General features: G+C 40.0%; 1 protein-coding gene across 1 annotated transcript in view; it reads left to right on the top strand.

The window, feature by feature from the left end:
- Window positions 1-3,352: 3,352 nt before the first annotated feature.
- Window positions 3,353-16,280, top strand: part of LOC134326138 (hepatocyte growth factor activator) — a gene marked incomplete at its 5' end in the record, with an annotated part of 52,508 nt that continues 39,580 nt past the window's right edge. The window contains one exon of the mRNA XM_063008344.1: window positions 3,353-3,376. Within this exon, the coding sequence (XP_062864414.1) occupies window positions 3,353-3,376 (24 nt within the window). The remainder of the gene's footprint in view (window positions 3,377-16,280) is intronic.

Genomic DNA, 16,280 nt, shown 5'->3' with positions numbered 1-16,280 from the left:
TCTTCTGTTCCGAATAGCGGACAGCCAGAGCCGAGCATGCTATCCCATGCACTATGGAAGCCCCAAAGGGTCAAAACACACTCACTTTGCGTAGACCCGTCCATCAAACCATTTTCACAATACAAGCACTTTAAGAACTGGCTTTCCTTTATAACAAAAGAGCCTTTCCATTTTATTTTGGTATTCAGGTTTTACTGTAATGCTGTTAAGTAACTTATTTGTTTTTTTATATTCAAGTTAAGCTGCTACACCACTTGTGAGTGGAGATTTTTGTTCATTTTTATTGTATCACTGCATTAAACTAAATTATGTTCTTTGAATATAAAGTTCAAAGTGAAACTGTAATTATCTCACTTCATTTTTACTACAGTGCTGCACTAGGTTTGTTTACTTTTATTTTGTAAAAGAACATTAAGCAATAGCTTGGATGCAGGCAATTTTTTTTCCTACAGCACTGCAGAGCTATTCAGTTGTTAAACATGTACATTGGATTAATTTGAATAACTGTAATGTACTTGAAGTGTGCACTGTGTGAACAGTGTTATCTAGTTCTTATCTAGACAATATCTAGAAAATACAAGTATCGGTTTGAGAATCGGTATCGGATCGGGATCAAAATTAAAGATCGGGATCGGGAATAAAAAACCGTGATCGGGACATCCCTATCTTATATTAATACTTTAATTATTATTATTGAACAACGATTGGCCTGTTTTTCAGATAGGGGTGGGATATTAAAAGCCAGATAGGGTCTTTCTGCTGGCTGGTTGATGGCGCCTGCACAGAGACGGGAAAAGAGTCACTGCTGCTGATTCACTGTTACACCAGGATCGAATCTTCTTGCCAAAATCTTTCCCTCTGTATGAAGGTGTCTACACTTCTCCCATCAGCTATTTATTAATGTGCTGTTTCTAAGGGAAATGTGAATATAGAATCAAAAGCTAGAAGATTTTGGCACAACATAATTTAAAACTTAGATTTGTCTTATATTAATAATTTAATTATTATTATTATTTTACTTTTTCCTCTTTAAATTGCTGCCTTACAAACCATGTCTTTTGTCGTACCTGGCATGTTGTCATAAATTCACATACTTAGTAGGTGATAGGTGAAGAGGGGGGGCATTGTTAGATAACTGTGCTGGCGCTTGGCACCACTTATTATACACTTCAAAAAAATTTGAGAATCACATATCAGATACACTTTATGGCCAAAAGTATTTTGACACCTAACCAGGTGCTTGTTGGACATTCCATTTAAAAAACAAATAAAAGGGCCGCTCAGGTGGCGCAGCGGTAAAAACACACGCTGGAACACCAGAGTTGGGATCTCGAATACATCGTATCGAGTCTCAGCTCTGTCTGCCGGCTGGGCTGAGCAGCCACATGAACAACGATTGGCCTGTTTTTCAGATAGGGGTGGGATATTAAAAGCCAGATAGGGTCTTTCTGCTGGCTGGTTGATGGCGCCTGCACAGAGACGGGAAAAGAGTGTTGTCACTCCGTACACAATGCTGAGCTGCACTGCACTCGTCAAAGTGTAGGTGATAAGATGCATACGGCTGCTGCCCACGTGTCGGAGGGGGCGCGGGTTAGCTTCGTTCTCCTCAGTCAGAGCGGGGATCGGCATTGGTGGAGAGAAAGCACTACGCAATCAGGCATTGGATGCGCTAAAAAGGGAGAAAAAGCAGAGAAAATGCATTAAAAAAACCAAATACTAGTAAAATAGCGTGACCTTTGTGTCATCTTTTTAGCTATAACAGCAGCCACTTTTCTGAGAAGGCTTTGAAGTGTGTCTGTGGGAATTTTTTTTGCCCGTTCAGTCAAAATAGCATTTGTATGGCTGGGCACTGATGTTGGTTAAAAAAGCTTCAGTTGATGTGTCAGTTCATTCCAAAGCTGTTTAGTAAGGATGAGATCAGGGCTCTGTGCATGTCACTGTTTCTTTTATGCAAGCTTTTTTTTTTTTTTATGTTCTTGCTTTGTGCACAGGGCACAGTCATGCTAGAACAGGAATGGGTCTTTCCTTCACTGTTGCTGCAAAGAATAATTCCAGTGTAATGGGTTAAATTAAAAACCCATGTTAACGACCGCTTCATATCTTAATGCTCTAAGTTTTTTCAGGGTTGCGGGGTTTTTTTGTAAGGTAATCATATCATAAATATTTAATTCTGTTACCCCGCTGCTGCTGTTTGTTTTACTGTGGGAAAAAATATTACTTTGGCAACTAATAATACAATACAGTACATCCTCCAGTTCTTCCTTAATTCTCAACCTAGAATGTGTTTTCACAAGATGTGTACTTCATTATCACCCGCACTTCTTTTTTTCTCAGGAAATTTGACTTGTAGATGTAATTATTCTGGATGCTATCTACATGTACACACAACACACACATTCACTGGAACAACAGTTGATGATGATGGTGATTAACGTATTTTGCTCTCATTATATATATATTTGCAATTTCCAATTGTTTGCCAAAACACATTTTCTAAGAAGCTTTAACTCAAAACATACAAGTCTGAGAGATGATATTGTGGTCTGTAGGCACCATTTAAATAATACCTACTCTGTGGGGGTCCTGACCATTGAAGAACAGCATGTAAGGGGGCTAACAAAGCATGCAGAGAAACAGATGGACTACAGTCAGTAATTGTAGAACTACAAAGTGCTTCTAAATGGTAAGTGGAGCTGATAAAATGGACAGTGAGTAGAAACAGGGAGGTGGTTTTGATGTTATGGCTGATCGGTGTATGTCTTAATGTCTTTAAACTTTGTGGTCATCTATTGTCTCTCTCTTTATCTTCATCTGTCTGTCTTTTAGGCATTCCATTATTTTTTCTTACTGTCTGTATATTAGACTTTGTTTATGTCTTGTTTTGTCTTTATCTACTTCTAACTTATAGTCTTTGTCAGTGTCCATTTCTGCTTTTCTCCTTTTTGTCTTGGACTTAATTTTTAGTTTTATATTTTATATTATTTATTTTGTGTATTTTTCTTAAATCCCCTTTTGTGATATTTATTTTTTAATTTTTTAATTTAAACCCAAGCGTGTCTTTTTCTTAATGCTCAGTGTCTTGTATACTTTCATGTCTCATTTTGTCCCATTTCTTTGTTAATATCCCTTTCATTTTCTTGCTCTCATATTACTGTGCCAGTTTGTCTCTTCGCCCCACATATTTTTTTCCTCTTTACCTCTGTTTCGCTAGCCCCATCTTGTATTTTTATCTCTTACTGTACCTTTGTTCTCAGATCACAGATGTCAGTCTGATATATTTCTCTTTCCAGCTCCGTGCCCTCGAGACAACTCCTGCAGATCAGCGTTCTTATAAACCTCCTCCGCATTACACTGGAAGTGTTCATCCCCACACGAGGTGTGTATTGCTGCGGCGTGGTGGTATTTTCCTACTCAGAAACTGGGGATTGCCTTAAATATGATGGGTGAAGGCTAAGGAGTTTCACACAATATTGTTATTGTTTCCTGAGAACTAAACCTTTTGTGTTAAACCTGAAATACAGAAGAAATGTAAGTAATGAAGAAACTTCTAAGGACAAAACTGGTATGCCATGAAAACCCACTCTTTCTCCATAACCCTAAGACAGATGACGTTTATTCTTTTTAACTTTTTATTTGTAATTGAGAGTGGAATACTGTATACATATCTGCTAAATAGGAAGGCCATTTAATTTTTTTTTAAGATCATTGACATGTTTATACTTTTGACATGGTGCATTTTTATATTATAAAATGGTCATTTGTGGCCACAGTGTGACTCGCATGGTTAGTAACAACACTACGATAGGTTGTTCCATGCTTGATTAATAATAGGGGTCCCAATGTGTGACTATCATTACTTTACTAAAAGGTGAACACTCAGGTATTTGTACTCCTTCACCATCTCAATGTCCAAACCCTGAATGCTCACAGGTGTGGTGTGATGCAACTTTTTCCTGAAGTCGATCACCAGTTCTTTAGTTTTACTGGTGTTAATATGAAGCACATTCAGTTCACACCAGGTAACAAAGTCCTTGATGATACTCCTATATTCCGGTTCGTTACCATCAAAAGTAAAAAAAAAGTCAAAATTGCTTTATTGTCAAAAACTGCAATATGTACAGGACATATAGAGGATTGAAATTACGTTACTCTCTGACCCATGGTGCAACATTACACATTAATTAACAATAAACCTATAATAAAAGAATAAAAATGGAATAAGAATAAACACACTCTGAAGCGCAAAATATATACACTGACAAATATGAAAATATAGAGGTAAAAATGACCACCTGAAGAATTATAAAAAATTATAAAAAATAGAAGTTCCATAAATAAAAAGGCATTTAAAGTGGCAGTGCAGATTATGAAGTCTTTGTTAGAAACCAGTTTAATTACGACGGCAGTTCAAAAACGATTTTGTTATATTATAGATTATGTTTAAAGTGATATATGCGTTGGGAAGATAAAAGGATGTAAGTTTTGGTATTGATGGGGGCGGGGGGGTTAGGTTCGTGAGAGGGGGGGCAGAACAGGAAGCGAGTTGAGGATCCTGACCGCCTGGTGGATGGTGCTGTCCCTCAGTCGGCTGGTCTTGGCCCGGAGACTCCGCAGTCTCCTTCCTGATGGCAGCAGACTGAAGAAGCTGTGTAGTGGGTGGGTGGAATCACCTGCCATGCAGAAGGCTTTTCGGGTGAGGCGGGTGTTGTGAAGTTCGTAAAGGGTGGGAAGAGAGGTGCCAATGATCTTCTCAGCTGCTCTCACTATGCGTTGGAGGGTCTTGCGACAGGACGCGGTGCAGGCGCCGTACCACACAGTAATGCAGCTGGTCAGGACACTCTCGATGGTACCTCTGTAAAAGGTACACATGATGGGGGCTGGAGCTCTGGCTCTTCTCAGCTTACGGAGGAAGTAGAGACGTTGATGAGCCCTCCTGGCTAGAGATGTTGTGTTATTAGTCCAGGAGAGGTCCTCAGTGATGTGCACACCCAAGAACTTGGTGCTGTTCACCCTTTTCACAGCAGCACCGTTGATGGTCAGAGGAGCATGTTGTGTGCATGATCTTCTGAAATCCACAACAATCTCCTTAGTTTTTTCAGCGTTTAAGGAAAGATTGTTGTGTTTGCACCACTGGGACAGGTGACTCACCTCACTCCTGTAGTTTGTCTCGTCATTGTTCTTTATGAGACCCACCACAGTCGTGTCGTCCGCGAACTTGATGAAGAGTTAACATCAGATAAACATCCAACAGTGGCTGTGTCGTCCGAGAACTTTTGCAGGAAACAGCCTTGTGTGTTATGTTGAAAGTCTGAGGTGTATACGGAAAAAAGAAAGGGAGAGAGGACAGTCCCTTGCAGTGCCCCTGTACTGCTAACCACTACGTTGGACACACAGTCCTGAAGCCTCACGTACTGTGGTCTGTTGGAGAGGTAATCAATCGTCCACGCGGTGAGGTGACTCCAGCTACCTCCAGCTTCTTTCCAAGTAGTGATGGTTGTAGCATGTTGAAAGCACTGGAGAAGTCGAAAAACATGACCCTCACAGTGCTCCCAGGGGTGTCAAGGTGTGAGAGGGATCTGTGTAGCAGGTGGATGACTGCGTCCTCTACACCAATGCCAGTTTTGTAGGCAAACTGCAGGGGGTCCAGCATTGGGTCCACTATCGGTCGAAGGTGGTTGAGTATAATCCGCTCCAGAGTCTTCATTAGATGTGAAGTAAGGGCCACTGGTCTGAAGTCATTCAGCTCCCTGGGGTGCGCAGTCTTAGGCACCGGAACCAAGCAGGAAGTTTTCCATAGGACTGGCACCCTCTTCAAACTCAGGCTTAGATTGAAGATATGAAGAACCACCCCAAAGAGCTGGTCTGCGCAGTCCTTGAGAAGTCTGGAGCTGATGCCGTCCGGCCCTCTGGCTTTTCTCACTTTGTTCCTCTTGAGTTCTCTCCTCACCTGCTCAGCCGTTATAGAGATGCATGGGGAGGAATCTAGAGGTGGTAGACACAAGGAGGTTTCACCAATGAGTTGTGGGGAGTGGATTTGACCCAAGCTGTGCATGGGTGACGCCGTATTTGTACACTGTCGCCTCACAGCAAGAAGGTCCTGGGTTCGATCCTCAGGTCTGTGTGGAGTTTGCATGTTCTCCCCGTGTCCTCCCACAGTCCAGATGTGCAAGTGAGGTGAATTGGAGATACAAAATTGTCCATGACTGTGTTTGATATTAAACCCGTGAACTGATGAACCTTGTGTAACGAGTAATTACCGTTTCTGACATGAATGTAACCAAAGTGTGTAAAACATGACGTTAAAATCCTAATAAACAAATAGAACCAAAAGTACAGCAAGAAAAATCAAACATTAAAACGTCCAGAGTCCAGGGTTTAATTTGGCAGTTTTTTTGCACAACATTGTTTATCTCAGTTGTGATTAAGTGAATGATTTAACTAGTTCAGAATTAAGCAGTTACTGGAAATGAATAAATGAAAACTCAGCACTTGAGTTTACATCAACACTACAATTTTCAGTTTTTTTGTGTTTGTGATGAATCATACATGATGGACTGTATGCTGTGTATCTTCATGTGCTTCCCTTTCCATTGGTGCATTATTTAAAGAACAACATAATTGCTTCTACAAACTACTGTATATAGTACACAATGTAGCCTGTATAAAGCCATAAAGCATTCACCTCTAGCTTTTTGTACATGAGGCATTTTAGAATTAGGAGCTTGTGTTGTTTTTTAAAGGCTTATTTAACCCTATTCACTTTTAAACAAAATCAGCGTGCACTTTAAGATTTAAATACTTAGGATACTAAGTGTTGTTGGAAGTTTTATCTACATTGAGGTAGTCATAGAGTTGTCAGTCAAAAATGTATTATTGAATGTTGTCTGTCATGCAAAGTTACAAATTCCACAATAACATTATCAAGCCACTGATTATTCCGATAAACACACGGTTTAAGGTCGATTTAGAGTAGCCAATTCTGCTATTGGCATGTTCTTTTGAAAAAAACCCACATAGGCAGTAATCAGGGGCAGAAATCCAGACGTCACCAATGATGAAGTTATTCTTGGCAAGCGGGGTTGTTTTACTCATGTTGTTTTATCTATTGCGGGGAGGTCTTTATCAGTTCTACCGAATGGTGAAGAATTACCTGCTGATTCACACCTGTAAGATCACAAGAGTCCAGAGGTGTTTTCTAGTGTGAGCTTTTCAGCATTATGGTTGTAAATTTAGGTTTAACAACTTCTATCATCAGTTATTAGGGTGAATGGATTTCCCGGTAATGTACTTTTGGTGTGATACCAGCTACCAAAGAACCGAGAAGGGAAGCACATTAAGGAGTTCCTATTAAGCTTTAAAAAAAAGGAATACACCCAGACCACACACATCTACCTTTATCTACTTACCTAGGAACAATATAGGACACCCACTTTACCAACTAGCGTGTGATTTGTGAGGCTGGAGAAAAAAATACCTCAAGGAAGTACTTGAGGAAAATCTGCACAAGAAGAACATGCCGTAGTCATTGATGAATTGATTAAGTCCTCTGGACTCATATTGCACCCACTCCACCAGTTGTGCCACCATGCAGTCAAAGACAGACTTCCAACTTGTGTGTTTTTTTTTTTTTTTGGATCAAATTTTCAGGTAAAACAGATGAAACATATGTTTAGCCTGAACTGAACTGCATGACTCCTTCGACTCCTTTCTATAAACTTAGTGATCGACCACTAGAGGGAGATATTGTTCTACGCAGTGTTGTTCCAACGCCTGCGCAATCTGAGGTTCCTTTTTCCTAAACTGTATACTTCTAGTGATGCATTACAGATTATATGAGAAATTCTTGTAATGTATTGTCCAGGAACATCAGTATCATTGTTTCTACACTCACTGTCCAGTTTATCAGCTCCACTTACCATATAGAAGCACTTTGTAGTTCTACAATTACTGACTGTAGTCCATCTGTTTCTCTGCATGCTTTGTTAGCCTTCTTTCACCCCGTTCTTCAATGGTCAGGACCCCTACAGGACCACTACAGAGCAGGTATTATTTAGATGGTGGATCATTCTCAGCACTGCAGAGACACTGACATGGTGGTGGTGTGTTAGTGTGTGTTGTGCTGGTATGAGTGGAGTTTTTAAACACCTCACTGTCCCTGCTGGACTGAGAATAGTCCACCAACCAAAAATATCCAGCCAACAGCACCACGTGGGCAGCGTCCTGTGACCACTGATGAAGGTCTAGAAGATGACCAACTCAGACAGCAGCAATAGATGAGCGATCGTCTCTGACTTTACATCTACAAGGTGGACCAACTAGGTAAGAGTGTCTAATAGAGTGGACAGTGAGTGGAGACGGTATTTAAAAACTCCAGCAGCGCTGCTGTGTCTAATCCACTCATACCAGCACAACACACACTAACACACCACCACCATGTCAGTGTCACTGCAGTGCTGAGAATCATCCACCACCTAAATAATACCTGCTCTGTAGTGGTCCTGTGGGGGTCCTGACCATTGAAGAACCAGGTGAAAGCAGGCTAAAAAGGTATGTAGAGAAACAGATGGACTACAGTCAGTAATTGTAGAACTACAAAGTGCTCTTATATGGTAAGTGGAGCTGATAAATTGGACAGCGAGTGTAGAAACAAGGAGGTGGTTTTAATGTTATGACTGATCGGTGTATATGAAAGTATATTTTTTTTCTTTAATTGTAAACACATATTAGTAACTGAGTGTTATGTTGCCATTGCCTTATGCTGGCAGTAATGCCATTAGGCCTCGGGCTCTTAGCAGCTTTTGGATTAAGTAACGACTCTTTGCAAACAGCTGACACACCTTGGTGATCACACATAAGGAATTTCAATAGATCTCTAGTTACACAATGACTGACATGCCAAGGCCTAGGAATTGACACAGCTTTCATTCAAACGGAAAGAAAGATGAAAAAAGAGTCAAGGATATGCTAAGCAAACAGTGAAACGTGAGCTGAGAAATTCTTTCTGCTAACACGTCTGACCAAGTTCAACCAGCATGGTTAAAAATACAGCAACCCTGACAAGACAGAAGATTAAAAGTAAAACTTCATGAAAGCCATTGTTTCCAAAATTAATTTACATATTTTATTATATAAAACATATTTACAAATATTAGTAGACAGTAATATTTAGATTTAATTAAAATACCTTTTATTTAAATTGATTGGACATAGTTAGGAAAGGTGCATTGTAAAGGCATAGGTCTGGACAGGGACATAAAACAATAGCTAAGGCCTTAAGTGTTTTCAGAACCACATTGGCCTCAATATTTTTGAAATGAAAGTTAGCAGAGCAACAAGTGCCCTGGTCAGGGAGGTGTAAACCTATAAACCTGTGTAGAGATGAGAGAATCTGTTGGACAGACAACTATCTCAAGAGCACCTCATTAATCAGGTTTTTAAGGGGGAGTGAGAAAACTGAAACCACTGTTTTGATGAGAGGTTTACATAGGTCTCTGGTCTGTCATAAACTCCTAAATGACTGAAATGTAAGTCTTTGTGCAAGCACTGTGTCTTGTGGGAAAGGAAATAAAGAGGTGGCAATGCACTTCACCTGGCTACATTCCTCACATCACTACAATGAGACATGGTGGTGGCAGCATCATGTTATAGGGGTGCTTTTCAGCAGCAGAGACAGAAAGACTGTTAAGAAATGAGGAATATCATGTGATGTAAATACCTTACATACCTTTTTAGCCTGCTTTCACCCTGTTCTTCAATGGTCAGGACCCCACATGACTACTACAGAGCAGGTATTATTACATGGTTCTCAGCACTGCAGTGACACTGACATGATGGTGGTGTGTTAGTGTGTGTTGTGCTGGAATGATGGGATCAGACACAGCAGCGCTGCTGGAGTTTTTAAACACTGTATCCACTCACTGTCCACTCTATTAGACACTCCTACCTAGTTGGTCCACCTTGTACACGTAAAGTTAGAGACGATCGCTCATCTATTACTGCTGTTTGAGTTGGTCATCATCTAGACCTTCATCAGTGGTCACAGGACGCTGCCCAAGGGGCGCTGTTGGCTGGATATATTTTTGGTTGGTGGACTATTCTCAGTCCAGCAGTGACAGTGAGGTGTTTAATAACTCTGTTTAAGAGCAGCATTGCTGTGTCTTATCCACTCATACCAGCACAACACACACTAACACACCACCACCATGTCAGTGTCACTGCAGTGCTGATAATGATCCACCACCTAAATAATACCTACTCTGTGGGGGTCCTGACCATTGAAGAACAGCATGAAAGGGGGTTAACAAAGCATGCAGAGAAACAGATGGACTACAGTCAGTAATTGTAGATCTACAAAGTGCTTCTATATGGTAAGTAGAGCTGATAAAATGGAAAGTGAGTGTAGGAACATGGAGGTGGTTTTAATGCTATGGCTGATCGGTGTATAGCCAAACCAAATACTAAGAAATCCTTAAATCCATGTTAAATTTAAGACTGAACCTTCTTTTCAAATGTTTATCCTGGTTATATAATTTGTAATAAAAATGACATTGTATTAAATGTTGCATGTGCAACCAATAGTCCAGCTGCTCTGCTGCGCTGACCTTTAAAATGTAATATCAATACATTATAGTAATACACAGTTAAATAAAATGCAGACTTTTTTTTCAATAATACTGCACCTGACTTGTAACTGTTAAATAAAAATGTCACATTTTAAACTAAAGAGGCAGATTGATCATTTATAAAAGTTAGTACACATGAGCTGATTTAATTTATTAATTTTTAGATTTAAAATTGCATTCATGCAGCTTGCAAAACCAAACTTTTTTTTATATTACATAGTTTTATAATTGTATATTTCTCAGTTTAGTCCTGACCTTCAGCCATTCAGAATAGATACTGAAGTGACCAGGGATAAATCAAAATCAGACATTACCCATTTGTTTTAATACTATTACCATTATCTTTGTTAGTCTGTAAATGAAATATTGCTGAATAGCATGAGGACATGTTCTAACAGACTTGGAAACTACTTAATTCTTGCTGATTCTATCACCTGCAATTTTTCAACACACCCTGGTTTCAGTCTGTTAATGATCAATGGTTTTTGTCTCATGTTGGTAGGATCGTGGTTATACACAGCTAAGATCTTGCCTTCAATGGTTCCGCGTACTTGGATTTCAAAAGGCCAGAGTAGATGGCTAGAGTGTTTTCTTTGTGCTTCAGTTAGTGTAAAGTATTTAGTAAACAGCTGTTAAACTATAGAGTGACGCCGCTGTAAGTGATGTGTGAGCTTGTTAACCTGGAGTTGGAAAAGCAAGTTAGTTTGATCTCGGACCTTTGCCAGTTTATGCATGTTTACAATTAGTTTTAATTTAATCCTGTTAAATTGTTGGATGCAGTTAAGGTCAGTGCTGTGTGCAAGTGGGAGTGGCATCCACTTACCCACTGATAAAAGATTATACACTGATCAGCCATAACATTAAAACCACCTCCTTGTTTCTACACTCACTGTCCATTTTATCAGCTCCGCTTACCATATACAACCCCTGGCAAAAATTATGGAATCACCACTCTTGGAAGATGTTCTGTCAATTGTTTAATTTTGTAGAAAAAAAATAAATCACAGACATGCCACAAAACTATCATTTTTCAAAATGTCAACCTTCTGGCATTAAGAAACAATAAAAAAAAGAAACAAATATAATAGTTGTGGTCAGTCACAATTGCTTTTTTTAGATCAAGTAGAGGAAAAAAATATGGAATCACTCAAATCTGAGGAAAAAATTATGGAATCACTCTGTAATTTGCAGTTTAAAAACAAAACATCTGCAGCAGATTAGATTTGCTAATTATTCTTCAGTTTAAAAAGAGTGCTTACACCTCGGAGAGCTGTTGCACAAAGCAGATTGTCATGAATCATGGTTCCAACACAAGATATGTCAGTTGAAACAAATGAGAGGATTATAAAACTCCTTCAAGAAGATAAATCATTGTGGAATGTCGCAAAAGATGTTGGTTGTTCCCAGTAAGCTGTGTTTAAAATCTGGACCAAGTACAAACAAAATGGGAAGGTTGTAAAAGGGAAGCATACTGGTAGACCAAGTAAGACATCAAAGCATCAAGATAGAAAACTTAAAGCAATATGTCTTGAAAACAGAAAATGCACAACAAAACAAATGAGAAACAAGTGGCCGGAAAGTGGAGTCAATGTCTGTGACTGAACCGTAAGAAATCACCTAAAAGAAATGGGATTTACATACAGAAAAGCCAAACAAAAGCCATCATTAACACCTAAAAAGAAAAGAACAAGGTTAAAGTAGGCTAAAGAAAAGCAATCGTGGACTGTGGGTGACTGGATAAAAGTGATCTTCAGTGATGAATCGCGAATCTGCATTGGGCAAGGTGATAATGCTGGAACTTTTGTTTGGTGTCTGTCCAATGAAATTTATGAAGATAACTGCCTAAAGAAAACATGTTAATTTCCACAGTTGTTGATGATATGGGCCTGCATGTCGGGTAAAGGCACAGGGGAGATGGTCTTCAATAAATGCCAAAGTCCACATTGAAATTTTGGACGCTTTTCTTATTCCATCAGTTGAAAGGATGTTTGGTGATGATGACTTCATTTTTCAAGATGATAATGCATCTTGCCATAGGGCAAAGGACGTAAAAACTTTCCTTCAAGAAAACATATAATGTCAATGGCATGGCCTGCAAATAGTCCGGATCTCAATCCATTTGAAAATCTCTGGTGGAAATTGAAGAAAATGGTCAATGACAAGGTTCCAACCTGCAAAGCTGATCTGGCAACAGCAAGAGACAGTTGAAGGCAGATTGATGAAGAATACTGTTTGTCATTAGTTAACTCCATGCCTCAGAGAGTTTAAACCATTATAAAAGCCAGAGGTGGTGCAACAAAGTAATAATGGTGCAGTGTTTTCTAATGATTCCATAATTTTTTCCTCAGATTTGAGTGATTCCATATTTTTTTCCTCTACTTGATCTAAAAAAAAGCAATTGTGACTGACCACAACTATTATATTTGTTTCTTTTTTTATTGTTTCTTAATGCCAGAGGGTTGACAGTTTGAGAAATGATAGTTTTGTGGCATGTCTGTGATTTATTTTTTTTCTACAAAATTAAACAATGAAAGAACATCTTCCAAGAGTGGTGATTCCATAATTTTTGCCAGGGGTTGTAGAAGCACTTTGTAGTACAATTACTGACTGTAGTCCATCTATTTCTCTACATGCTTTTTTTTTAGCCTGCTTTCATGCTGTTCTTCAATGGTCAGGACCCCTACAGGACCACCACAGAGAAGGTATTATTTAGGTGGTGGATCATTCTCAGCACTGCAGTGACACTAACATGGTGGTGGTGTGTTAGTGTGTGTTGTGCTGGTATGAGTGGATTAGACACAGCAGCGCTGCTGGAGTTTTTAAATACCATGTCCACTCACTGTCCACTCTAATAGACACTCCTACCTAGTTAGTCCACCTTGTAGATGTAAAAGTCAGAGACGATCGCTCATCTATTACTGCTGTTTGAATCGGTCATCTTCTAGACCTGCATCAGTGGTCACAGGACGCTGCCCACATAGTGCTGTTGGCTGGATGTTTTTGGTTGGTGGACTATTCTCAGTCCAGCAGTGACAGTGAGGTGTTTACAAACTGTCTGATCCACTCATACCAGCACAACACACACTAACACACCACCACCATGTCAGTGCTGAGAATAACCCACCATCCAAATAATACCTGCTCTGTAGTGGTCCTGTGGGGGTCCTGACCATTGAAGAACAGCGTGACGGGGATAACAAAGCATGCAGAGAAACAGATGGACTACAGTCAGCAATTGTAGAACTACAAAGTGCTTCTATATGGTAAGTAGAGCTGATAAAATGGTCAGTGTGTGTAGAAACGAGGTGGTTTTAATGCTAATATATAATATCAGTGTATATGTCCCTGTAGCAGACAGGGTTGAGGGCCTTGCTCAAGGGCCCAACGGTGGCTGCATAGCAGAGTAAAAAATATGCATCCAGCAACTAGGGTGTATATAGTTCTACAGTTTTGTGCCATGACTTCTTATTCCTTGCTAGTGATTGATTGAATACAGGTGGTAACTTATCTGTATATAAATAGAACTAGTTTGACTACACACATTAACAAGAACATAAAACCTTTTGCCAATGTTGGGGGTAAAAAAACAGACTCTTATCCTATACTATGAAAACTTGTCTGGGTGATCAGATGTTTTTCATGACTGACAGGTCCGTCCTACATTTTAAAAATTGGCTGCTGTAACATGAGTGACTGTATAGAGTCAACTGAGCTTTACAAGTTATAAGTTTAGAGGCTGCATTAAAGAAAAAAAAAACCTGTTCCTGCTTGTTTTTATTCATGTGATTGGCAACAAATTTCAGTAGAGCGTTAAGATGCTGATTTTGGAGCGGATACTTCTTACTGGAATACAAAGCTAACTTAATTGTGAACAATGTCATTCATGTTCCAGCATTTTCTGTTTCACAGAAGACCTGTTTTGGTGCTTTTTGAATTACACTTGTTATTTTAGGAGTGAAACCATTACCTTAAAAACCCCCTTAAATTCATTTTTGTTTGCCAGTTTCTTTACATGGGCTGCTTGGATATGCTTTTGGTTTTGGACGATATAGTACTGATATTTGTAAATGTTTCCTTACGCTTAGTGTATATTTCCCTTTAATTAACATTACATTTATCTTTATTTTGGTAATTGTATGGTTATTGTAATTAGATTGGTGCCTGTCAATTAAAATACACTATATTGCTAAAGTATTCGCTCGTCTGCCTTCACACGCATATGAACTTGAGTGACTCCCATTCTTAATCCATAGGGTTTAATATGATGTCGGCCCACCCTTTGCAGCTATAACAGCTTCAACTCTTCTGGGAAGGCTTTCCACAAGGTTTACCATTGACCATTCTTCCAGAAGTGCGTTTGTGAGGTCAGACACTGATGTTGGATGAGAAGGCCTGGCTCACGGTCTCCTCTCTAATTCATCCCAAAGGTGTTCTATCGGGTTGATTTTAGGACTCTGTGCAGGCCAGTCAAGTTCTTCCACACCAAACTCGCTCATCCACATCTTTATGGACCTTGCTTTGTACACTGTTTCGCAGTCATGTTGGAACAGGAAGGGGCCATCCCCAAACTGTTCCCACAAAGTTGGGAGCATGAAATTGTCCAAAGTCTCTTTGTATGCTGAAGCATTAAGAGTTCCTTTCACTGGAACTAAGGGGTCGAGCCCAACTCCTGAAAAATAACCCCACACCATAATCCCCCCTCCACCAAACTTTACACTCAGCACAATGCAGTCAGACAAGTACCGTTCACCTGGCAACGGCCAAACCCAGACTCATCTATCGGATTGCCAGACGGAGAAGCGTGATTCGTCACTCCAGAAAACACGTTTCCACTTCTCTAGAGTCCAGTGGCGGCGTGCTTTACACCATTGCAACCGACCCTTTGCATTGCGCTTGGTGATGTAAGGTTGGAAGCAGCTGCTCGGCCATGGAAGCCCATTCCATGAAGCTCTCTACACACTGTTCTTGAGCTAATCTGAAGGCCACATGAAGTTTGGAGGTCTGTAGCGATTGACTCTGCAGAAAGTTGGCGACCTCTGTGCACTATGTGCCTCAGCATCCGCTGACTCCGCTCTGTCATTGTACGTGGCCTAACACTTCGTGGCTGAGTTGCTGTCGTTCCCAATCGCTTCCACTTTGTTATAATACCACTGACAGTCGACTGTGGAATATTTAGTAGTGAGGAAATTTCACGACTGGACTTGTTGCACAGGTGGCATCCTATCACGGTACCACGCTGCAATTCACTGAGCTTCTGAGAGCGACCCATTCTTTCACTAATGTTTGTAGAAGCAGTCTGCATGCCTAGGTGCTTGGTTTTATATACCTGTGACCATGGAAGTGATTGGAACACCTGAATTCAATGATTTGGATGGGTGAGTGAATACTTTTGGCAATATAGTGTATATTATTTTTGTCCAAAAAATTGCACTGTGATAAATTGGCACGAAGGCTCGGTGGGTATCACCGTTGCCTCATAGCAAGAAAATTCTGGGTTGTCCAAGTCCTTTCTGTGTGGATTTTGCATGTTCTTTCTGTGTCTGTGTGGGTTTTCTTCGGATGTTCCGGTTTCCTCCCACAGTCCAAAGACATGCAAGTCAAGTTAATTGGAGATAATTGGAGTGTGTGTGTGTGTGTGTCTTGAATTTGATGAACTTT

The sequence above is a fragment of the Trichomycterus rosablanca genome, chromosome 14, assembly GCF_030014385.1.
Source record: "Trichomycterus rosablanca isolate fTriRos1 chromosome 14, fTriRos1.hap1, whole genome shotgun sequence".
Taxonomy (NCBI): domain Eukaryota; kingdom Metazoa; phylum Chordata; class Actinopteri; order Siluriformes; family Trichomycteridae; genus Trichomycterus; species Trichomycterus rosablanca.
The sequence above is the reverse complement of the archived record's forward strand: the minus strand, read 5'-3'. Positions and strand labels throughout refer to the sequence as shown.